Here is a 24208-nt window from a genome sequence, read left to right on the forward strand (position 1 = left end):
TCAATGGTAAAGGTTTTTTACTCCCAGCCTCATAAAGGATGGCTCTGAAGCAAAACCATCTGTGTCTCACCATTGTGCGGGATGTACTGTGCTGGTTAAACCACCGCCGCTGGTCAGCGGGGGATAATGTTTTAGGTGACCAACTTGGAACTTCTTTTCTTTCAGGTGCTAAGCACCTGCAGCTTCTCTTGACTTTCCTAGGAATTTGCCAAAAGAAGAACAGGAGGACTTGTGGCACCTTAGAGACTAACAAATTTATTAGAGCATAAGCTTTCGTGGACTACAGCCCACTTCTTCGGATGCATATAGAATGGAACATATAATGAGGAGATATATATACACACATACAGAGAGCATAAACAGGTGGGAGTTGTCTTACCAACTCTGAGAGGCCAATTAATTAAGAGAAAAAAAAAAAAAACTTTTGAAGTGATAATCAAGCTAGCCGAGTACAGACAGTGTGATAAGAAGTGTGAGAGTACTTACAAGGGGAGATAGAGTCAACGTTTGTAATGGCTCAGCCATTCCCAGTCCTTATTCAAACCGGAGTTGATTGTGTCTAGTTTGCATATCAATTCTAGCTCTGCAGTCTCTCTTTGGAGTCTGTTTTTGAAGTTTTTCTGTTGTAATATAGCCACCCGCAGGTCTGTCACTGAATGACCAGACAGGTTAAAGTGTTCTCCCACTGGTTTTTGAGTATTTTGATTCCTGATGTCAGATTTGTGTCCATTAATTCTTCTGCGTAGAGACTGTCCGGTTTGGCCAATGTACATGGCAGAGGGGCATTGCTGGCACATGATGGCATATATCACATTGGTAGATGTGCAGGTGAACGAGCCCCTGATGGTATGGCTGATGTGATTAGGTCCTATGATGATGTCACTTGAATAGATATGTGGACAGAGTTGGCATCGGGGTTTGTTACAAGGATAGGTTCCTGGGTTAGTGGTTTTGTTCAGTGATGTGTGGTTGCTGGTGAGTATTTGCTTTAGGTTGGGGGGTTGTCTGTAAGCGAGGACAGGTCTGTCTCCCAAGATCTGTGAGAGTAAAGGATCATCTTTCAGGATAGGTTGTAGATCTCTGATGATGCGCTGGAGAGGTTTTAGTTGGGGGCTGAAGGTGACAGCTAGTGGTGTTCTGTTGTTTTTTTTGTTGGGCCTGTCTTGTAGGAGGTGACTTCTGGGTACTCGTCTGGCTCTGTCAATCTGTTTTTTCACTTCAGCAGGTGGGTATTGTAGTTTTAAGAATGCTTGATAGAGATCTTGTAGGTGCTTGTCTCTATCCGAGGGATTGGAGCAAATGCGGTTATATCTTAGAGCTTGGCTGTAGACAATGGATCGTGTGGTGTGTCCTGGATGGAAGCTGGAGGCATGTAGGTAAGTGTAGCGGTCAGTAGGTTTCCGGTATAGGGTGGTATTGATGTGACCATCGCTTATTAGCACAGTAGTGTCCAGGAAATGGACCGCTTGTGTGGATTGATCTAGGCTGAGGTTGATGGTGGGATGGAAATTATTGAAATCATGGTGAAATTCCTCAAGGGCTTCTTTTCCATGGGTCCAGATGATGATGATGTCATCAATGTAGCGCAAGTAGAGTAGGGGCGTTAGGGGACGAGAGCTAAGGAAGCGTTGTTCTAAGTCAGCCATAAAAATGTTGGCATATTGTGGGGCCATGCGGGCACCCATAGCACTGCCAGCAGATGGGTTGCTTGTGAGTTTTTTCACTGGACAGTATGAGAATCTGAATTCAATATTCCCTAAGTGGGCAGTGTGTGAATCTTGGGAGTTCCCTGGGTGACTAACACTGCAGTCAGTGGGAGCTGACTCTCAGGGTCTGACCAGGGTGGGACCTTAGCTTCGACTTTCTGGTGACTGCTTAAAAGTGAGCTTGGTGATATGCTGCAGGGCAGAAACTAATGGAGTGGAGTTGTCTGTGTAGTTGCATGATTTATTTGGAAAATCCTTCCTTAGATATTTGGTTAGGCTGAAAAAAGCAGTGGCCCCAGACCACTGAGCGTGAGAGCTCCAGGCAGGGTTCGTCTTTAAGCTCCCTTTTCTCTCCCTAGTACGAATCCAGCTTAGGGCCAGTCAGCGTGTGTGGTGGCTTCACCAGCCTCTGCCAGTCTTACTCAGTTTTCTCCTTAACTCCTTTCTAATGGAAAATTGGCTTTCCTCAAATTTGTTTTGTCAGAAACCCCAAAACTGGAAAAAAAAAATCATTAAGAAATGTTTCAGATTTTGGCCACCAAAACTGATTTTCCCCCGCTTTATGAAAAGCTGAAATCTTCTGCTTCACATTTCACTGAAAACATTTTTTGTTGTTGAAATTTTGTGTGGCTTCAGTAGTGTAATGTTACATGGATTTTGCTTTGTAGCCCTTGAGACAGTGTAGTCCAGGAGGTCGGAGCACAGAATTGCTTGTCAGGATGCCTGTATTCTATTTCCACCTCTGCCGCTGATTTCCTGTGTGCCTCAGTTTTCTCAACTTTAAAATGAGGATGATACCTTTAAAGTGCTTTTAGATCTATGGATAAAAATCTTTCTGTAAGATCTTATCAGTGGATTAAAATACGATATTTTCAGCAAAATGGGCAGCTTTATTCATTACCAGGATTCCTATTGGTTCCAGAATTCTCATAGCAAGGACTTGGTATTTGCTTTAAACAGTGATATTGGTAAATTGACCCTAAACATTTTTTGAGAGCTGTATGTTGGCATTCAGAAATGGTGCTTCTCTTCCCCACGTCCACGAGACACAGTGTTCTAATAGCTAAGACCCAAAAACTCAAGGAAAGTCAGCATGAAGGCTTAGATTCTGTCCGTAGCCCAAATCAAAGTGATGTCCCAAGTGTCGCAGGTTTTGAACGCTGGGTAGGTTTTCATGGCTATAGACGGCTGTACTTGCTTGAATGACTTGAGGCACACTTTCTGCCTTAACTCTGAATTTGCCATCTTGGGGCAGTGTTGGCTCTCTGCGTCATTTGAATATCACTTTCTGTGGTTCATTGGGGTTTTTTAAAATGTCCTTTTTAGAATTAATGGCATTGTACAGCTTCCAAGCCTTTGTTAAAAATCTGTTTTGTTCGGACCGAGAGTCACAAAAGGGGTATTATTGGGTTAGTCTTGTCTTTTGTGTAGCAAAAGGCTTAGACATTGCTTAGTTTCTTTTATTCTTTTTGGCCTATAAACAAGTGCTTTAGATGAAGGATCAACACCTAACTGGTGGCTTATCTTTCTCGCTTTAATTCTTCCACCCGTGCTGCTTTTCTGCAAACAGGAGTGAGGATTCAATCTCACTTCATATTAACACCCGATTGGACAGTTGTCATTTTTCAGACTTGATTTATTTAAATGTATAAAACAATTCCTCTCTGAGCTCTCTAGAAAAATGATACAATAAATAAAATAATATGAATAGCAACACGGCATACTAAGATTTTAGTGGGTTTTGGCCAGTGTAGGAGAGGATCAGGGAGCAGCAAAATAGTGTAGTGCGTTTTCATATGTTGACATGCTATTACTGCATACTATTCTCAGCATGTTTCCATGCTGTGACTTTATTGCTAGTAACTGTATGTCGTTATCAGGTGAACGTTATCTGTCAGTGAAGCAGTATTTATTTATTTTTTACTTTTAAAAACCAGCATTTTATTTTAGGCTTTTTCGTAGATTCATGGGTGGCTGGCTACTCTTCTGCATTATATTGCCCAATATGTCTTACTAGATAACCTATCCAAAGATGTGATAGCTCATACTAGGGGTACTTCTTGAGAAGTTGATGGCAATTAACATACAAACATACAAGAACAGTGTAATTGCCTGATAATGCTTTTTGTGCGTTTTTGAAGGTCACATCTTACAAGTTGAGACCTGAGCTTGCCCTGGGCCATGAATTTCCTTGTACGGTCTTAGTCTTGTGTAACAAGGCTAAAAGCAAAACTTAGCTCCTCAGTTAGTTACAAGTTTATGTATTTCCCAATCTTTCGTCAATCTGTGTAGCAACCTAATCTGTTAAAGTATGAAAATTAGTGAAGGAAAATGGCTAGCAGTGGAAAATAACTTCTTCTTTGAGTAGTGTCCCCCTATGGGTGCTCTAGGGTTGCCAACTTTCTACTAGCACAAAACTGAACACTCTTGCCCTGCCCCTTCTGAGGCCCCGTCCCTGCTCACTCCATCCCCCCCTCTGTTGCTCACTCTCCCCACCCTCCCTTACTTGCTCATTTTCACTAGGCTGGCTCAGGGGGTTGTGGTACGGGGAGGGGGGTGAGGGCTCCTGCTGGGGGTGTGGGCTCTAGGGTGGGGCCAGAAATGAGGAGTCCAGGGTGCAGGAGGATTCTCTGGGCTGGGACCGAAGGGTTCAGGGTGCAGGAGGGGGGATCAGGGCTGGGGCAGAGGGTTGGGATGCGGGAGGGTGTGCAAGCTACGGGAGATGCTTACCTCAGGCAGCTCCCAGAAGCAACGCCGGTTCCCCCCCCCCCATTCCTAATCAGTGGTATGGCCAGGTGGCTCTGTGCACTGCCCCGTCCATAGGCGCTGCCCCTGCAGCTCCCATTGGCCGCGGTTCCCAGCCTATGGGATCTGCGGAGCTGGCGCTTGCGGCAGGGGCAGCGTTTGGAGCCCCCTGGCAGCCCCTATGCCTAGGAGCTAGAGGGGGGACATGCCACTGCTTCTGGGAGCCACATGGAGCAATGGCAGCCAGGGAGCCTGCCTTAGCCCTGCTGTGCCATTGACCGGACTTTTAACTGCTGACCAGAGCCGCCAGGGTCCCTTTTCGACTGGGCATTCCAGTTGAAAACCAGACACCTGACAACCCTAGGGTGCTCCACTTCAGATGTGTATGTGCCTCCTGAGCCCTCGATTGGAGATTTTCCATTAGCAGTGGCTGTTCAGTCCATGCATGTGCTCTGTACAACCTCATGCCATGCAGTGAGGGTACATAGGGCTGCGCTGGCAAACCACCCTCAGTTCCTTCCCAACTGCCCCAGCGTGAGACAGAGCCCTAGAGTGTTTGCCTTGTGTGTGCCTCAGCTGCTGTTGTTCAGCTTTCTTAGAATTAGTGTTAGCAGTTCAGTGTCAGTTTTTATAGAGTTAGCTAGTTAAGTAGTGAGAGGATTGAATTTGTTTCCTCTCCCTTCCCTTCTCCAGAGAGCCTGGGTGGGCCTGCCTGGCTCGCCACGCTTCAAACTGCTGCCTCTCTTGTCAAGAGGCTGTCCTGGCTAACGACGGCCACTCTAAATGCTTCCATTGCTTGGGAGAGTCCCTCCTCTCCCAGAAGTGTAACTTCTGCCTGGCTCTCAAATCTAGAGCATGGAAGAGCCAGGAGATGAAATTGAGATTTCTGATGACGGCATGCTCCTTTTGACCAGCCTCCAAGTTGTCTCAGGAGAGACCCGCCCCGTACATTTGTCTCCAGACAGATCCAGTGCCCTTTGACCTTGATACAGATTTCCCCTAAGAAAGGGAAGGCTCCAAAGAAGAGGAGATCAGTTTCCCACCAAAAAAAACCAGCTGATAAAAGACCCTGATCTCCCGCTAAGTCTGTGGTATCGGAAGCCTTGATCTCTTGGCTCAGCACTGCAGAAATGAAGGATTCCTCCTCCGATACCAGGAACTCCTGGAGTACTACAGAGAAGCACGGCTCCAACTGGCCCCCTGGTACTGTCTGAGAGGAATAGAGAGCCCAAGGATATGCACTTCTCCAGAATGGCACCCTCTAGCACAGACTTATCATCAGTACCTTCCCACTCGGCATGCTTGGTACTGGGCAAATCAAAGTGCCAGATGCCCTCAGTCCCTGCATTGACACACACTAAATTGATAGCACTGTCTACCTCAGCTATTGTGCTACTACTGACCCACTTGGTACCCCAGGAATTGTGGTACTCCAGGGACTTGTCAGTCTTAGATGAGCCGGAGTTTTCACTACTTATGGGTACCGAACAACTCTCAGTACTGAGACCCCAGTCTCCAGATTATCAGTGCTTCCTGATACCACAGGACTCTCCATTCTTTTCCACTAGTGCCCCTTCCCTATTGGAGAACATTGAGGAGGAGGAAGGAGACATTCAGTCTCTTCCATATCACTGCAGGGGTCTCCTCCTATCCGTATGGGAACCCGTACTTTGAGAAAGATCCTTTTTCACGCCAGGGGTGCTGGGATCAACCTGGGTGCTTTCCCCCCTCTCCTGTATGCTCCCCCCACCCAGTGGACCCCAGTGGGGGGGAGGGATAGCTCAGTGGTTTGAGCATTGGCCCCCTAAACCCAGGGTTGTGAGTTCAATCCTTGAGGGGGCCATTTAGGGATCTGGGGCAAAAATTGGGGCTTGGTCCTGCTTTGAGCAAGGGGGTTGGACTAGATGACCTCCTGAGGTCTCTTCCAACCCTGATATTCTATGATTCTATGACCCTGAGGCTGCGTATTGACAGCAATTTGCCAGGGCTCCGGCTCTGTCACATAGAGAGGATAAGGTCGCACAGTCCCCCTAACCAGTCCTTTAGCACAAGGAGATCTTTGAAGAACAGGAGTCTAGGACAGATAAGGAGGCCGCTCCTCAAACTCCGGTTTCATTCTCATCTCCAGATAAAGCAGTCATACCTCCACAATAATCTATGGCCAATGATTTTCGGCAATTCCGGGACCTTGTGAAGAGGGTTGCTGACACCCTTCAGATACCTCTTGAAGAGGTCAAAGACTCAAAACACAAGCTGCTTGGGATTCTACAATTGGCAACACCCATCCAGGTTGTTCTACCCATTCACGAGGTGCTCCCAGATCCAGCAAAGACACTGTGACAAATGCCTGCCACTATCCTGCCAACTTGTAAACAGGTGGATAAGAAATATTATGTTCCCCTCAAGGATTCAGAAATTTTGTTTCCCCACCCCTTGCCTAATTCCCTAGCGGTGAATGCTGTAAAGGAGTGGGGTAAATAGCATTACTCTAGGTCTACCCCACAGAACAAAGACCAAAAGAAGTTAGACTCTTGAGAAGTTAGACTGTTGAGAACCTTCCGTTTGAGGGTCGAAACCTCTGCTTGGAGACCACGGATGAGTCAATGCACACATTGAAGGACTCTGTGGCCATGTTAAGATCTCTAGATATGTACATTCCTACGAACAAACGGAGGTTTAGTAGGTATCATACTGCCCAGAGATTGCCTCCTGGCCAGTTCTCTGGATTTCATAGATCCCCACCGAACCCACTAGGAAGAGACAGAAATTCCAGAGCAAGAGAGCTACTCACCCTCCTTTAGCGAGTACCCAGTCATCATCAAAATAACAATTTTGTTTGGTTGGTTCAGGGTTTGATTCCTTCCTCACCTCTAGTTCACACGCACAACCGTTTGCCCACCTCTCCACCTTTGGAGATCACCTTTCCCATTTTCAACATGCTTGGCATCACATTGCAATGACAAGTGGATCATAGAAGTCATATCGTTGGATTACACCATCTACTTTACTTTCCTCCTACTCCTCTTTCCTGTCCCTCTTCAGGGACCTCTCAAACAAACAATACTGAGAGAAGAAGTTCACTTTCTCCTTCATTTAGGAGCAATAGAGCCAGTCCCACCTCCTCACAAGGGGAAAGGATTTTACTCAAAGTGTATCCTTGTGTCAAAGAAGGACTAAGTGTGGAGGCCGATCTAAGACTACTGCACAAATTCGTAAAGCCTCAGAAGTTCAGAATAGTGACTCTGGCAGCTGTAATTCCTGCTTTAGAGACAGATTGGTTTTTGGCCCTCAACCGCTGGAACAGCTATTTTCATATAGTGATGCATCCCGTACATAGGAAATACCTACATTTTACCATGGTCCAGTAACATTTTCAATACCAAATTACTTCTCTTTGGCCACAAGCGTGTTCTCAAAAGTCCTAGAAGTAGGTAGCTGCTTACCTTCAGCAAGAAGCGATTTTAGCCTTCCTGTATCTCAACAACTGGCTACTCAGGAGCTGATCTTACAAAGGAGTACTGACTTCCTCCCAGACAGGGGAGGATGGACAGCTCAGTGGTTTGAGCATTGGCCTGCTAAACCCAGGGTTATGAGTTCAATCCCTGAGGGGGCCATTTAGCAATCTGGGGCAAAAATCTGTCTAGGGTTTGGTCCTGCTTTGAGCAGGGGGTTGGACTAGATGATCTCCTGAGGTCCCTTCCAACCCTGATATTCTATGATTCTATGACAGCCCTTTTTCCCTTCCCAGAATTAGGTTTCCAGATGAATGTTTAAAAAAAAAAAATCCATGTTAGCTCCTGTACAAAGAATACCATTCATAAGAGCATACTTGGATTTGTTGGCAGCCAGGACCTACCTTCCCACAGATAGATTCATAAATTTATCATATCTCATCGGGACAATTCAAAGAAGTCCCTGAACTACAATAAGGAACTGTTTACAGCTCACCTTCTTGACCAAGTATACAAGACGACACCTCCATTACTTCCAGGACTGGCTCAGAAAGACCTATTAGTCAACTAGAGACAGCTTGGACAAACGGGTCATGAAAAGTTGTTCTCTCTTGCCACAGAAGGCAGGACAAGAGGCAGTGGGTTCACACTCCAGCAGAGCAGATTTAGATTAAATCTCAGGAAAAATGTCCTCACTGTAAGAACAGGAGGACAATGGAGCGGACTGCCTGTGGAGGTTGTGGAAGATCCTTCCCTGGAGGTTTTCAGAAGGAGGCTGGAGCCAACTGTCTTGGATGGATTAGACCCAACAAATCCTGCATCTTGGCAGGGGGTTAGACTAGACAATCCTTGTGGTCCTGTCTAACCCTATGGGTCTGTGATTCTCTGTTAGACGTTATCCTTTTATCTAGATAGGACCAAGCAATTTCAAAAATCACCTAGACTGTTGGCTCCATTGCAGATAGATCCAAGGGGTCCACAATCTCTGCCCAGATCCCAATCTCAAAGTGGATCTCTGGGGGTATTGTCACTTGATATGAAGCATCTACCCCCTGCACTCCCCAAATGGATAATAGCACATTCTACCAGATCATAAGCAACATCCACAGCTTTGTGCAAAAACCAAGCGTCTAAGATATGTGGAGCCCCTCCCCGAGCCTCAGGGCATACTTTCTAAACACTATGCCTGGGTAGGCTGTGGCACTTGGTAAAGTGGGGCTGTCTTCAGTTCTGGACTCATTTCCGAAGCTCCCTCCTCCCCGTGAGGATATTGCTTGGAAGCTACCTAAAGTGGAACACCCATAGTGACACTACTTGAAGAAAAGGAGGTCACATGCTCTGTGCAATAACTATAGTTCTTTGAGATGTGTGTCACTGTGGGTGCTCCACTACCCTCCCTCCTTCCCCTCTTCTCAGACTGTTCTTTGTTGGATGTTTGGATAGAGAAGGAACTGAGAGTGGTTCACCCAGGCATCCCTCTGTACCCTTGGTGTGCAGCACAAGGTTGTAGAGAACGAATGTGTTGGCCGAACAGACACCGCTAATAGAAAACCTTCCATCAAAGGATTGAGAGGCTAATGCATACCTGAAATGGAGTACTCCTAGGGGGACAAATCTCGAAAAACTATAGTGACTGCACAGAGTGAGTAGCCTCTTCACGTGGATGTGAAAGTCCTCTCTCTTCAGCACAGATTTGTGTTCAGATGACCATTGTTTTCATATCTTCAACAGAGAATATGAATAACCTGCGCAAACTTAACCCTCCTGTGCAGCTGGGGTTCCCCATTTTATAAACCAAGGCATCAAGAAGTGAAGTGCTTGTCCAAGGTTACGCAGGGAATTGGCAGCAGAGCCCAGAATTGAGCCCCGGAGTCCTTATTCCCAGTTTACATTGCTATACCCACTGGCAACTCTAGTTTATGAAGCAAGAGAAAAAGTTGCAATAAAGATTTTTTGGTTTGAACCATTTGAAAGCAAGCAGTTCACAATAGTTGCCTTATTAGTGGTGAGGAGATTACCTAAAGGAGTGTTGGGGCATTTTAGGGCCAAAGAGCTTACAGCCTCTAAATGTTTGCTGTGACAAAAGCAGCAATGATGAAAAAAGAGAAAATGTGGGCAGAGGAAGGATGAAAGTTACAGCAGCATCCTCCTGTTGTCTCACTCCTGAGGGGAAAGTTGAAACTTAACATTATTATGTTGCAACATCAAAGTGTGTGTTTATCTTTATAGCTGCATGGGGCATTGGAATGAGTCCTGGATCCCAGTACGCTACTGCACCAAGAAGTTATTCTTTTGACAAGTTCACCCCATTAATTGGTGTCTGTTTAAATAGTCGTCTTTGTGTTTGGTACCCTAATATCCTTGGTTGCATTGGTGAGCTAGATCTGGTGATTTCTGGCTCTCATATTATGCCATGTCTTGTTTTTCCTGTTTTAAAGATTAAATGGAGAGAGAAGAGGGTGAGAAATATGCAAAGAGATACAATAAATACAGAAATGTATACAACAGCCATGTCTGAAATAATCGAAATTATAATACATATTGGGAGATTAGTCATAAAGAATTAAGCATAAAGGTTTTGCTATTCTTAAGTCTTTATGACCAACTTTCCTCCATGTGTAGTACACACTATAGGCTGGTTTCTTAGATGTGATGAGCACCCCCCACTGCAGTGGAAGCTAGTGGGGGATGTGGTTGCTCATTGTGTCTGAAATCCAGCCCCATGTTTCTAAAGCTTGCAGATTAATTCAGTGCATTGTACCATCCTGCTCTCTTCAGCTTTCACACTAATTTCCAGCATTTTAGTTCTCCTGGGAACTGCAGATTCTCTCAAGGGTTTTTCAGAGTTGTTCACTCTCCGTACAGGTTTCCAGTTTTTCTCTCCCGTGATCTTTTGAGTCTGCAGGTATATAGCTACTAAAAACCATGATTGTTCTCCTGACCCTCCCTGATACTCCTTGTTATCCCAATGTCACAGTAAGTGAAGAAGATGCCTTTTTTTCTTCTCTTGCTCTTGCTCCTACCCACAAATGAATATCCTTGCCTCTTTCATGCATGTTGATGCCTTGTAAGTAGCTTCTAAATATCAGGCTTTGTTTAACCTGATGACTAGAGGTGGGTGAATACTTCAGAGAAAGAGATCCTAGATCCTACACTAGAAGCACTACATCTCTCGAAGATGCCCTGTGCCAATGGGAGAGCGCTCTGCATAATAAATCCACCACCACAAGATGCGGTAGCCATGTCAACAGGAGAAGCTCTCCCACAGACATAGCACTGTCAATACTGGTGCTTAGGTCAATGTAACTTATGTCACTCAGGGGTGTGGCTTATTCACACTCCTGAGGGCTAGTCTAGACTGGGGGAGGGGATCAATCTAAGATATGCAACTTCAGCTACGCTATTCGCGTAGCTGAAGTCGAAGTATCTTAGTTCGACTTACCTGGCCAACCTCATGGCAGCAAGTCAACCGCCGCGGCTCCCCCGTCGACTTCGCTTACTCCTCCTGCTGTGGTGGAGTATGGGTGTCGATTCACGGATCGATTTATCAGAGGTTAAGAACAATTCTTCTCCCTCCTCCTTGTAACAACCTTTTATATACTTGAAAACTGTTATGTCCCCTCTCAGTCTTCTCTTTTCCAGACTAAACAAACTCAGTTTTTTCCATCTTCCCTCATAGCTCATGTTTTCTAGACCTTTAATCATTTTTGTTGCTCTTCGCTGCACTTTCTCCAGTTTGTCCACATCTTTCCTGAAATGAGGTGCCCAGAACAGGACACAATACTTCAGTTGAGGCCTAATCAGCGCGGAGTAGAGCGGAAAAATTACTTCTTGTGTCTTGCTTACAACACTCCTGCTTACACATCCCAGACTGATGTTCGCTTTTTTTGCAACAGTGTTACACTGTTGACTCATATTTAGCTTGTGGTCCACTATGTCCCCCAGATTCCTTTCCGCAGTACTCCTTCCTAGGCAGTCATTACCCATTTTGTATGTGTGCAACTGATTGTTTCCTCCTAAGTGGATACTTTGCATTTGTCTTTATTGAATTTCATCCTATTTACTTCAGACCATTTCTCCAGTTTGTCCAGATCATTTTGAATTTTAAACCTATCCTCCAAAGCATTTCCAACCCCTCCCCACTTGCTATTGTCTGCAAACTTTATAAGTGTACTCTCTATGCCATTATCTAAATCACTGATGAAGATATTGAACAGAACCGATTCTTGCAGGACCCCACTCGTTATGCCCTTCCAGCATGACTGAACCACTGATGATTACTCTCTGGGAACAGTTTTCCAATCAGTTTTGCACCCACCTTATAGTAGCTCCATCTAGGTTGCATTTCCCTAGTTTGTTTATGAGAAGGTCATGTGAGACAATATCAAAAGATTTACTAAAGTCAAGATATACAACGTTTACCGCTTCTCTCCTATCCACAAGGCTTGTTACCCTGTCAAAGGAACCTATCAGGTTGGTTTGACGCGATTTGTTCTTGACAAATCCATGCTGACTGTTACTTATCACCTTATTATCTTCTAGATGTTTGCAAATTGATTGCTTAATTATTTGCTCCATTATTTTTTTGGGTACAGAAGTTAAGCTGACTGGTCTGTAATTCCCTGGGTTGTCCTTATTTCCCTTTTATAGATTGGCACTATATTTGCCCTTTTCTAGTCTTCTGGAATCTTTCCCGTCCTCCATGACTTTTCAGAGATAATCACTAATGGCTCAGATATCTCCTCAGTCAGCTCCTTGCATATTCTCCTTGCGCATTTCATCAGGCCCTGGTGACTTGAAGACATCTAACTTGTCTTAAGTAATTTTTAACTTGTTCTTTCCCTATTTTAGCCTCTGATCCTACCTCATTTTCACTGGTATTCACTATGTTAGACCTCCAATCACCACCAACCTTCTTGGTGAAAACCGAAACAAAGAAGTCAGTAAGCACCTATGCCATTTCCACATTTTTTTTCTGTTGTTGTTTCCACCTTCCGCCTTTTTCTCCCCCCTCCGCCCAACACACACACACCTCCCTGTCCTTGGTCTTCCTCTTACTTTTAATGTATTTGTAGAATGTTTGTTACCCTTTATGTCTCTAGCTAGTTTGATCTCGTTTTGTATCTTGGCCTTTCTAATTTTGTCCCTACATACTTGTTATTTGTTTCTATTCATCCTTTGACCTAGTTTCTACTTGTTGTCACTCTTTTTTTTTTTTTTTTAGATAGATGAAGATCTCCTGGTTAAGCCAGGGTGGTCTCTTGCCACGCTTCCTATCTTTCCTATGCAGTGGGATAGTTTGCTCTTGTGCCTTTAGTAATGTCTCTTTGGAAAAAACTGCCACTGTCTTCAATTGTTTTTCCCCTTAGACTTGCTTTCCATGGGATCTTACCTACCAACTCCCTGAGTTTGCTAAAATCTGCCTTCTTTAAATCCATTCTCTTTATTTTGCTGTTCTCCCTCCTACCATTCCTTAGAATCATGAACACTGTCATTTCATGATCACTTTCACCCAAGCTGCCTTCCACTTTCAAATTCTGAACCAGATCCTCCCTAGTTTTCAAAATCAAATCTAGAACAGCCTCTCCCCTAGTAGCTTTCTCCACCTTTTGAAATAAAAAATTGTCTCCAATATATTCCAAGAAGTTGTTGGATAATTTCTGCCCTGCTGTGTTATTTTCCCAACAGATGTCGGAGTAGTTGAGGGGGAGGGCTGGGGTGCTCATCTGGGTTTTCAAACCATCCAGGAAGCCTGAGGGAAAAGAGATACAGCATAGCTCTTCTAGAACTCAGAGCAGCTCCCTGGAGGGAAACAACATTCAGCTTCAGTCAGACGACACAACCACAAACATGTACATAAGTAACCAGGTAGGGACAAGGAGACCAAAGCTACAGTCAGAAGTGATGGAGGTAATGGAAATGTCAGCGTAGTCTCTCCTGTCCCTCAGAGCGATCCACATAAAAGGGGAGCTGAACTAGAAGGTGAACTGGCTCAGGCAGATGCCAGCTCAACACTTTGCAGTGGTACCTGAATCAGGTCTTTGGCCTAATCTTGAGGATGTTGTCTCCCTTCAGCTGATTTGTTTGTAAACTGCAAGAACACAAAGAGCCCAAGGTACTCCCATCAGAGAGAGAGTTCCTGAATCCATGGCAACAGATGCCCTTTCACACAGATGGCCACAGGGCTTTCTTTATGCATTCCCACTTTTCCTCTCCTGGGGGAAGTGATTCCGAAAATAAAAAAAGAGGAGGTGAAAGTCATATTGATAACTACCGTTGGCCAAGGAGACCTTCATTTTCCACTTAATAGACCTGACAGTGGAACCTCCTCTATGGCTACCATGGAGACTGGGTATCTTCTTCCATCTGTATCCAGACTGGCTTCAGCCAACAGCCTGGTTATTGAAAGGGAATCATTAGTAATGCTGGGTCTATCTTCCAAAGTCACCAAGACTTTGCTAGCATCCAGAGAAGCTCAATTCAGTGTCTGGTGCCAAGCACATGATGAGGATCCAGGAATCTGGGGACTCCAGCCATTTTGCATGTTCTCCAGTACCATTTCATGCCAAGTTTCTGCTCTCAGCAGCATCCTTTTTGCAGGGTCTGCAGGATCCCCGGGAGAGAACCCCTAGATCTCCAGGTTCCTCAGGGCTGTCAGACTGGCCAGGATGGTGGTCAGGCCAATCTTCCCAAGATGGGATCTTCCACTGTGTTTTGAAGACATTAAAAGATCATTCCTTTAAGCCCCTGACTTTAGTGACAGCCTTCTACCTGTACATAAAAACCTGTTTTCTGGTTGCTATCATATCTGCTAGATGTGTATCGGAGCTGGTGGCATTATCTATGCAATTCTCCCTTCCATGCTTCCCAAGAAGTCGTCCTTCCTTCATTCTGTCCGAAGCCGCAACATCTGACAGAGAGGATATCAAAAAAGTGTTGAAATTCTACCTCCATCCACAAGAAAATCCAGTGCCCAGTTTGAGTCCTTCCAGCCTAGATGTAAAGGACTCGGCATTTCCATTGTCCATCACTAGGTGGGTTAGGCTCTATATTGCTGACGCCTACAAGGCGTGAGAGACCCTTGCTCTGGAAGGTATCAAAGCACACGCTGTGAGATCTCTAGCTGCCTTGTGGGTGTGGAACAAGTAAGAGCATCCACATGGTCATCAGCCAACACCTTCATCAGACACTGCAAACGGGACTTACTAGCATCAGCAGAGGTCTCCTTTGGCAGAAATATGCTGGTGGTGGCCCAAAAATAATGTTGCCCTTTGAACAATTCTTAACCCAAAAAGGGGGGGTGTCCCCCCTTTTTCTCCTTTTCCATCTTATTGCTGGATTTCTTACCTTACCCTCCCACTGTCTGTTCACTACTCTCTACTTCCCAGATGTCTCAGAATTTGCGGAGATGTGGGGCTGCAAAAAGGAAAGTTTCTTACTGTTGTTAAACTTCTTTCTGATAGCAGCATCTCCCTTAATTCTGCCCACTCTGAATGGCATTATGCCAAAGGGTCAGACATTTTCTCTGTGTTGGATCATTTTAAGGCCCGGCTTGACAAAGCCCTGGCTGGGCTGATTTAGTTGGGGTTGGTCCTGCTTTGAGCAGGGGGTTGGACTAGATGACCTCCTGAGGTCTCTTCCAACCCTAGTCTTCTATGATTACGATGCAGGCAGTATGTCAATTATACATAGCTGCTGTGTTCCCATTGAAGTTACTAATATCTTCCTACAAATTCTACACAGTTTTGGAATGGCTTATCTGGCAGCAAGCAGGAGTAGGGGGAATGTGTGATGGGTTTCCCCCAGGGTGCCACCTGGAGATGGGATACCACTGAGCCCTCTCACCCACCAGCCTGGGCTCCCTCTCACACTGTGCTGCTGTGAGAGGTTGCAAAGCTCTCCCAGCCTGCACTTTCACCAGCATTCCCACAGCTAGGGACACACCTAGCTGCAGGTACATGCAGGCTCCCTAACCACCAGCCTTGGACCCCAGAGCAGTACCATCCTTCCCTGGTCAAATCTGGCCAATGTATGGGTTTAACACCTGGTCCACCTCTCCCTCAATGTGAAGAGGACCATGCACACTTGCGGTAACCAAGCTGAGAATTTCCGCAGGCACCTTAGTCAAACGCACACTGGTTTGGATTAAAACATAAAATAAGTTTATTAACTACAAAAGAATAGATTTTAAGTGATTCCAAACAGATCAAAGCAGATTATCTAGTAAATAAACAAAACCACAAACTGATCTTAACATACTTCTCACTCTGAGTGACAGGCTGGCAGATTCTTAAGGCAAAAGCTGCCTTGGCTTTACAGCTTGGGTTTCCCAAGTTTTCATACACAGGCTAGAAATGCCTTTAGTCTGGGACCGTCAATTCCCCCCTGTTCAGTCTTTATTCCTCAGGTGTTTCCAGGAGTGTTGTCACGGGGAGAATGATGTCATTTTCCTCCTTTTTATATCTTGTTCCCACTTGTTTGAAAGCTCGTTTGCTGTGACCTGGATCAAACAGTTCCCATAGTGTAGTGCTATCTCAGAGAGGTTTCTGTTGTACACAGTTCCTGGCGTAATCCTGGTGCTTGTGTGAATTTCCTCAATAAGCCATTAACATTGTCTGGCCTTTTTACTGTTTTACCAAAAAGGCTGCTTGTGGGTGTTTTCAACCTCACAACATGTTTCAGTAACACCTACATAGCCAAACTTCATAACTTCACATACCACATACAACAATAGCACATACAATCCAATGAGATATTACTGTCTAGCAGATCAAGATTTTTAGAATTATACTTCACAAGACAGACTTTGTACAAAACATATCCTCATTACATGACAGTGGTGAATATTGGGGTGCCATCACCCCTTAGATTACTGCCAGAGGGTTAGTCACTGACTAGTGTGAAGTCAGTGTGCCTAATGCCTTCTTTAGATTTTGATTATACAACTTCCAAGTGTTACCAAATATTGGAGTGTCATCCACATGTGTTTTTGCAAAGTTCTGTGTTTCTTTTCCCAGGTTGCCTGAAAACATTCTGGTGTGTGGCATTGTTACCATAATGCAGATATCAATATCTTTTAGAGTGTAGCTGTTTTGGCATTTAGCCATCAATGCCATGAGGTGGTGTGCCTCAGTTTCCCCTTCCACGCAGCAGTTCAGGTTTGTTATGATTTCCCTGCTGTGACAAGCTCTAAGCCTGTTTACAGGTACTAGCTGAGAAGCAGTATTATAGGACGTCTCTGTTACCACTTCTAGCATGTTCAAAAGTTTTTTCCAAAAATCATGCGTTTTACACATTTTTTGAGGATTTACCATAAGTACCAAATTCTTTGTCATAACCAACAAACTGTGTATTATGAGGCTTAACAGTACCAGCAACTTCATGACAGGGAGGTGTTTCCAAGTATGTTTATCATGCTACGCCTTCTGTTTAGACAGTCCGGTTTGTTCAATACCCATTGTGTTTTGCAGCCCCTTCCTAAACCATAGTATGTGTTCAGGTACTGGTCTTTCTTTCCCTTTAGTGTTTTGTCTGGGATCCTCTTTCTCAGATGGGTCATTAGCATTTTTACTGACACTCAAGTCTTTAGTAGGATTAAAGAGACAGTTCGTTTTCACAAGTACATCAGGAATAGCATTTTGCAAAAGTGGGATCTGGATTGGGGTACCCTCTGTTGCCCCTTTCTCTGTCTCGAAGAGGTCAGTTGTATATCTGCTCCCCTCTGGGAGGTCAGTTACCCAGTTCGCTCTTAAAACCTGATCCACAGGTTGGGTGCCTGGGAGCACAAACGCCGACCCAGCAAATCTGTCCTGGGCACACCCTCCCATGTAATCAGTGAGGAGACTTTCCTGTACTTACCCAAATTCCTTTTCAACTTCTCCCTCTGGGCCACCCTCTAAGACACACCTCTGTGCTCTCTAGAGTAGATCTGTCCCCTGTCCAGCTGTGAAGGGCTCACAGCTAGCAGCCGAACAGCCCTTTCACTGGCGGGCACGACACCCTGCCCTCTCTCTGAGTTGGGTTTGCCTCCAGCTACAGAGTCCATGGAACCCTCACCCACCTCAGTGATCTCTAGGATCCCATCCCCCTCCTCTGGGCTTCCCTTTAGGACACATCTTCCTGTGCACCCTAGAGTGAGGTCTGCCCCTGCTCAGCTGCAACCTGCTGGCAGCCAGCAACCTGGACAGTTTCCTCACTGACAGGCAACACGCTCCCCTGCCCCTCAGAGGAGACGCTGCCTTTAACCACGAGGCAGCAGGAGCTGGTCTCAACCACACCTGCACCTGGTAGCAGACCATTTTCCACTGCTGTAGAGGAATTAAAGAGACACACTCCCATTCATCCAGCAGTTCCTGGGACTTGGCCCTTTCCTTCTGGGGTTTCAGCACCATATTCCTCCTTGCTGCTGCCAGATCCCTTGACAGCCCAAGCTACATTGAAAAAGTCGTTCCACAGTAATAATTGTGACGGGTTATCATGTACTGCTGCCAACGTCAGTTCAGCTTCCAAATCCTCAGTTTCTATGTGCACTTTAGCCAAAGGCACAAGGATTTTGTGACCTACTAACAAAAGCTCTGCCATCTGTCTTGGCAGCATGTCTTTCTCCCAAACAACGTTTCTCTTGACCACAGAAATGTCTGCACCTGTATTCCTCCACCCAAGGAGCTCCTTGCCATTATTTTCATAGCCTTTATGTGCTTCCTGCCTGGCTGTGCAGAGGCTACTTTTACAAACCCTGTATGATAAGTGGCAATTGCCTGAGGTGTGTCTCTGTGCCCTGGGTAGCAGCATTCCCATGAGTTGCTTCCTGCCTGTTCCCTCCCAGCACGGGCATTTATTCCTCAGGTTCTCAGTGGAATTACAGTGATAGCACCTTCCTGGCTCTTCTGTTTTTACAGGAGATTTGGGACGAGGACTTGTGGAGGTGAGCGCCCAGCCTCCCATCCACCCTCCTTCCTAGGGTAAAACAGGAACCCTTCTTCCCACCAAACAAACCCCTTGCCTGTGATTTATTTCTAATAGATGCTTAGCTTTGTTCAAATTCATCAGCAAGAGTAGCAACTTCCTCAGCAGTTTTCACCTTTTTATCCCATAAACACTGTTTTACATCATCACTACAAATACTCAGGAAATGTTCCTGAGCAACAAGATCACACATTTCTTCAAAGCTTGTAACACCTTTTTCCTCTTATGCACGTATCCCTGTGCAGGGAGGGGCCCAAGACACTCAGGCACGAGGTGCTGAAGGGGCTGGTTCTGGCCTGGCGGAGCAGAGACCCCTGGCCAGGACTGGGAGAAGAAGGATGGAGTCACTTAGCAGCAGCAGGGTGGCCTCCTCCGCAGCCTGGGACTGATCTTCCTCCTCGCGACCCTGGCTGGGGCTCTCTGCTCTGCCCTGCAAGGACTGCAGCCTCCTTCTCAGCTTGTGCCTGCAGGGATCCAGGGTCTTCGACCCTAAATAGATTGAACTCCATGAGTCTAACTCTGTAAGGCAGGTTTCCAATCCTGTAATTAGTCTCGTGGCTGTTTTCTGAACCCTCTCCTATTTATCAACATCCTTCTTGAATTGAGGGCACCAGAACTGGGCACCATATTCCAGTGCCAAATAGAGAGGTAAAATAACCGTTCTTCTCCTACTTGACATTCCGCTGTTGATGCATCCCAGGATTGCATAAACTCTGGCCACAGTGAGTATGTGGGTATCTACTCAGGGATTAAAAACCCGTGGCTGGCCTGGGTCAGCTCAGTTTCTGGGGCTGAAAAATTGCTGTGTACATGTTCAAGATCCGGGACCCTGAAGGATGGAAGGGCCCAGAGCTCGGGCTCCAGCCCAAGCCCGAGTGTTGACACAGCCATTTTTAGCCTCACAGCCTGAACCCTGCGAGCCTGAGTCAGTTGACCTGGGCCAGCTGCGGGCATGCTGTGCGTCTTTTAGCCCTGTGTAGATGTAACCGGGGCACACTGGGAGCTCATGTTCAGCTGATTATCCACCACAACCCCCCAAATCTTTTTCCTACTCACTGTGTGTACCCAGTCATGTGAACTTGGGAGCTGTTAGTGAGAATTCATAAATATGGGCCAGAAGCCTCCCCTGTATGTTAACTGCACCTACCGTTACTAGCGTTCAGACTTATTCACTTTATTCAGGAGTCCAGCATGCTATGTCCTGGGAGGAGGGAGAGTGCCTTCATCATAGTGTTGTGTCTGAAACAGTAAAAAGAAGTATGTGTGGTAGGGTGAGGAGATGCCCCGGCTGTGCCAGACTGGCTCCTCTCTGCTACTCAGATCATTTTCATCAGAATTTAAGCTTTTGTGTTGACTTAAAAAAATAATGATTAGGTGTCTGTCCTTCCTGGCTGTGGAAAACGCTACTTCAGAACATAATCCAATGAAGTGCTGTCTTGTTGGCTTGTCTCCAGCCACATTAGCTGGGGGGAATGGAGTTCTGTATATGAAGCTCTGGCAGCTTCTGACCTTTTTACATTGACCCAGTGGTAAAAATGCTGAAAGGGGCTGGAACTTTTCGTACTAGGTTTCACAACAGTCATCACAGCCACAGCATCATCAGGTAGAAACTATAGCTCTGCGAGGTGTAAGTGCCCTAATTCAGCTCAATGAGTGTTAAGTGTTTGAGCAGGGGGTTGGACTAGATGACCTCCTGAGGTCCCTTCCAACCCTGAGATTCTGTGATTCTAAGAACTCTGACCCCTACCTAGAAAAAATCCGATATGCTGGCTTTTTTGGTCTCTTCTGATTGGCAGGAAGGATTCTGATTTCCTTATCCTTATACTTAGATATTGTCTTGTTAAAGATTTGTGCTGGTGACTACCAATATTTTAAATCTGATGCCTCTCATTTTTCAATCTGTTAGAGATATGTTGTAGGGCTTTATGCAGCATTTCTCACCATTCCCCCCCTTTGTTTTCCTTACAGTTAACCTAATCTCCCCAAGAGTGATGCCTGTGCTTTCCTTTTTTCTTGACATTTATCCCTTCTTATATGGGCAGGGTCGCAAGCTTTTAATCATTGGAACCACCAGCCGTAAAGATGTCCTGCAGGAAATGGAAATGCTAGATGCTTTCAGCACCACCATTCATGTACCCAGTATTGCGACAGGAGAGCAGCTGATGGAGGCCTTGGAGGTAAGGAGACCCCCTGAATGTCAAGGCGGCTGAAAGACCACCCGAGTTACTCTGTTAATGTGAATAATATCCATGCAATAGAGCACTTAATTAATGGAGTCAAAAGACGTCTGTGGGGAAAGTGCAATAGAGCTCCATTTTGAAACACTGACCTGCTTTGCTCTATTGGCCCAACACCAGTTATCAGGTGTCATTGAATGTAATGTTCCCTATAGCAAGGAAAGCAGGAGAGAGAGGGAGGCAGATACAGAGAGAGAAAAAATACAGAGAGGAAGTGACTTCATTTTTCTGCTGGCTGGAAACGGTTCCAAGGGCATAGAAGAGAGAGAGCAGAGTTGTCCTCAAAACATTTGAAATTTGAATTCATGGGGCCCAATCCTGCGAGGCACTGACTTCCCATTGAGTTGCCTAGTGGGGGCTGAGGAAGCTGAGCACATCCAAAGATGCTTGGCCTCCCGCAGAATCAAGCCCATGGCTGGTTTCTGCTCCTCACAACTGTGGAGTTTGTAGCAGATGATGTAAATACTTATCAGATTGTTCGTACAGCCTTGCAAAATGCTACTTCACAAGGGCAAATAAAATACTGTTAGTATTTTCATTATCATCATCACCATGAAGGGTAGTTTCTGTCTGGTCATTTCTACAACAGTTTTGCAAGGTTGCTCTAGGACACATCACTATGTTCCTTATAGACTCTATCATACGGGGAAGACTAGCCTAGGATAGAAGATTCAGGAAGTAAATCAATGAAAGGCTGGCTCTGTATGATGCTGTTGATAAGAGCTATGCCATAAAAGTATCCTGGTATGACTGTTCCTATAGCATCTCCAGGCAGTTACTCTTAACTGTTTCCGAGACGAAGCTAAGGGCTGTTTTCTAATTCTGCACTCACCGGTGTGGCTGGCTGTCTTCTGGGTTTCTTTCCAGCTGCTTGGTAACTTCAAAGATAACGAGCGCAGCACCATTGCACAGCACGTCAAAGGGAAGAAAGTGTGGATCGGAATCAAGAAGCTGCTGATGTTGATCGAGATGTCATTACAAGTAAGAGGCTTTTTGCTTCAGGGGTGTCTGAGAGAGACTAGAACGTTCTTGAAAGCACCTTTTGGCCCACAGACCCTTGCCTCTGTGAAATTGGGAGCCCTGCATTGTGTCTGTTATGGTTTGAACATGGTACATTTCCAACAGTGTTACTTGCAGATTTCCCTACAGCAGTTTTCAGCTCCAATCAGTAGAGTGAGCGCCATGTCTCAGTCCACTGAGAGATCTATAAAAAATAGAGGGCCCAGGAGCTGTATCAAGTTAGTCTTCAGAGAAATGTCTGCAGCCCAGAGGATCCGGGCTGACTTACCTTTAATGAATTGCCTTCTCAAGCACAAGTGATGAGTTGAGATTGCAGATAGTGATCATTGAGGATTTTGTTATGAAAAAGTTTCCTGTGCAGGTGCAGCGGCTCTTTCCCTGAAAGAAGATAAATCTGTCAAGCTGTCCAGCTGTTCTCTTCATTTTCCACTTTCAGCACTTTAAAGAAAAGAATTGCCTAGGGTAGAAATATGTAGCTCTTAGCCCCCCACTGTTGCATCTCTTGTGCCTGCAAGCTAGCCATCAGGCACATACTCCATTGTGTCTGTGAGCTAAAAAAGTGTGTGTGTAGCATTTGGGCCTAATCCTGACATTTCAGAGCCCTTCTACATTTGAACCCTTCCCTCCCATTCCCCCTTTTTTTCATCACATGGATTTGGTGCAGCTGAATGTGCTGTCTTTAGATCTTCCTATGAGACGCTGAGCATAAGTGAAGAAGCCTATATTTCAGCAGCATACGAGTCATGTATCCCCTCTGTTCACTATTCACAATTCTGTTAAAACTTGCACAGCACTGAGGATCTGCTCTAACTAGATGTCACCTGAGGGAATAAAGTCATTTATCTAGATTACTTTTTCCTCTCTTTCCCTTGACTTTTAATTCCATACCTACAGGCAAGTCAGTAAGTCATTGCTCACACGCCTTAAATGTGTTTAATGGGCTCAGACCTGCCAGGGTACAGTTACAGCCAATTTTACTTAAAATCTTGACAAGAGATGCCTCTCTAACTTTCTTCTGAGACAGGGAAATGACTTCAGTTAGATTGTGACCTTGAACATTGGTGCTTTTAAAACTCCAGGATTAAAAATGTGCAGAGTAAGGGCAGTTCTGAAATGGGGCACTGGGAATCAAATTGCACTGGATTTTCCCCACAGCTACATACCAACGTGGTGAGCGGTGTCGCTAGGGGGTAGGGTGTTTTCCCCCTTGGAAACAGGCTGCTGTCCTGAAATGTTTTAGAAGAATGTTGTCGCTTACAATCCAAGTGCATGTTCAAGCATTTAAAGTGATTTTGTTTAACAAGGTGGTCATTTCGTAGACAATTTGAATCCCTGACAGACCAACCTGAGGGAAAGTAGGCAGCATTTTAACTTAGGTTCAAGTCATCTTGAATACATTAAATAGAGAGGTGGCTAATGAGCAAATTGCGGCTTATACAGATGTTGGGTATGCATTTGGTTGGTAGCAATGTGATCCACGGCCATTAATTAATTAAAGTAATTTGAATTCTGCATAGCTCCTTTATATTCAGTCTCCCACACACTTGATATCTCTGTATTGCAAAAAGTCATCGGTTTTCACACAAGTCTCAGCTGCACTTTGTTGCCATAGATACAGGAAAAAATTCACATGTTTGCAACTGATAAGAGAAAGTTCATATTCAGAGATCTTGAGGGACCATTGTGCTGCTCTGGTCTAGCTTCCTACATGGCCAAAGTCCTGGAATTTCACTACGTGAAGTGACCCTGAAGTCCAGACCTTCTGGGTGAGCTTGAATGTGTCTTTTAGACAGACTCTAATGCTGCCTTAAAGACTCCAAGTGATGGTGAATCCACCACTTGCCAAGGTATTTTATTCCCATTTTTTCATGTCATATGTGTGTGTGTGTGTGTATATATATATATATATATATAATATATATATATATATATAAAAAAAATCTTCATACAGTATCTTCCACTGCATGCATCCGATGAAGTGGGTTTTAGCCCACGAAAGCTTATGCTCAAGTAAATGTGTTAGTCTCTAAGGTGCCACAAGGACTCCTGTTCTTTTTGCTGATACACACTAACAAGGTTACCA

The 24208-nt window shown here is 45.2% G+C and overlaps 1 protein-coding gene across 3 annotated transcripts in view; it reads left to right on the forward strand.

The window, feature by feature from the left end:
• The window catches only part of NSF (N-ethylmaleimide sensitive factor, vesicle fusing ATPase), a 165357-nt gene that overhangs the window by 136425 nt on the left and 4724 nt on the right, over positions 1-24208 (forward strand). For all 3 annotated transcript variants that reach the window (XM_054014424.1, XM_054014425.1, XM_054014426.1), the window contains exons 18-19: positions 20911-21045; positions 21973-22086. In XM_054014424.1, the coding sequence (XP_053870399.1) occupies positions 20911-21045; positions 21973-22086 (249 nt within the window). The remainder of the gene's footprint in view (positions 1-20910; positions 21046-21972; positions 22087-24208) is intronic.

The sequence above is a fragment of the Malaclemys terrapin genome, chromosome 25 (assembly GCF_027887155.1).
Source record: "Malaclemys terrapin pileata isolate rMalTer1 chromosome 25, rMalTer1.hap1, whole genome shotgun sequence".
Taxonomy (NCBI): domain Eukaryota; kingdom Metazoa; phylum Chordata; order Testudines; family Emydidae; genus Malaclemys; species Malaclemys terrapin.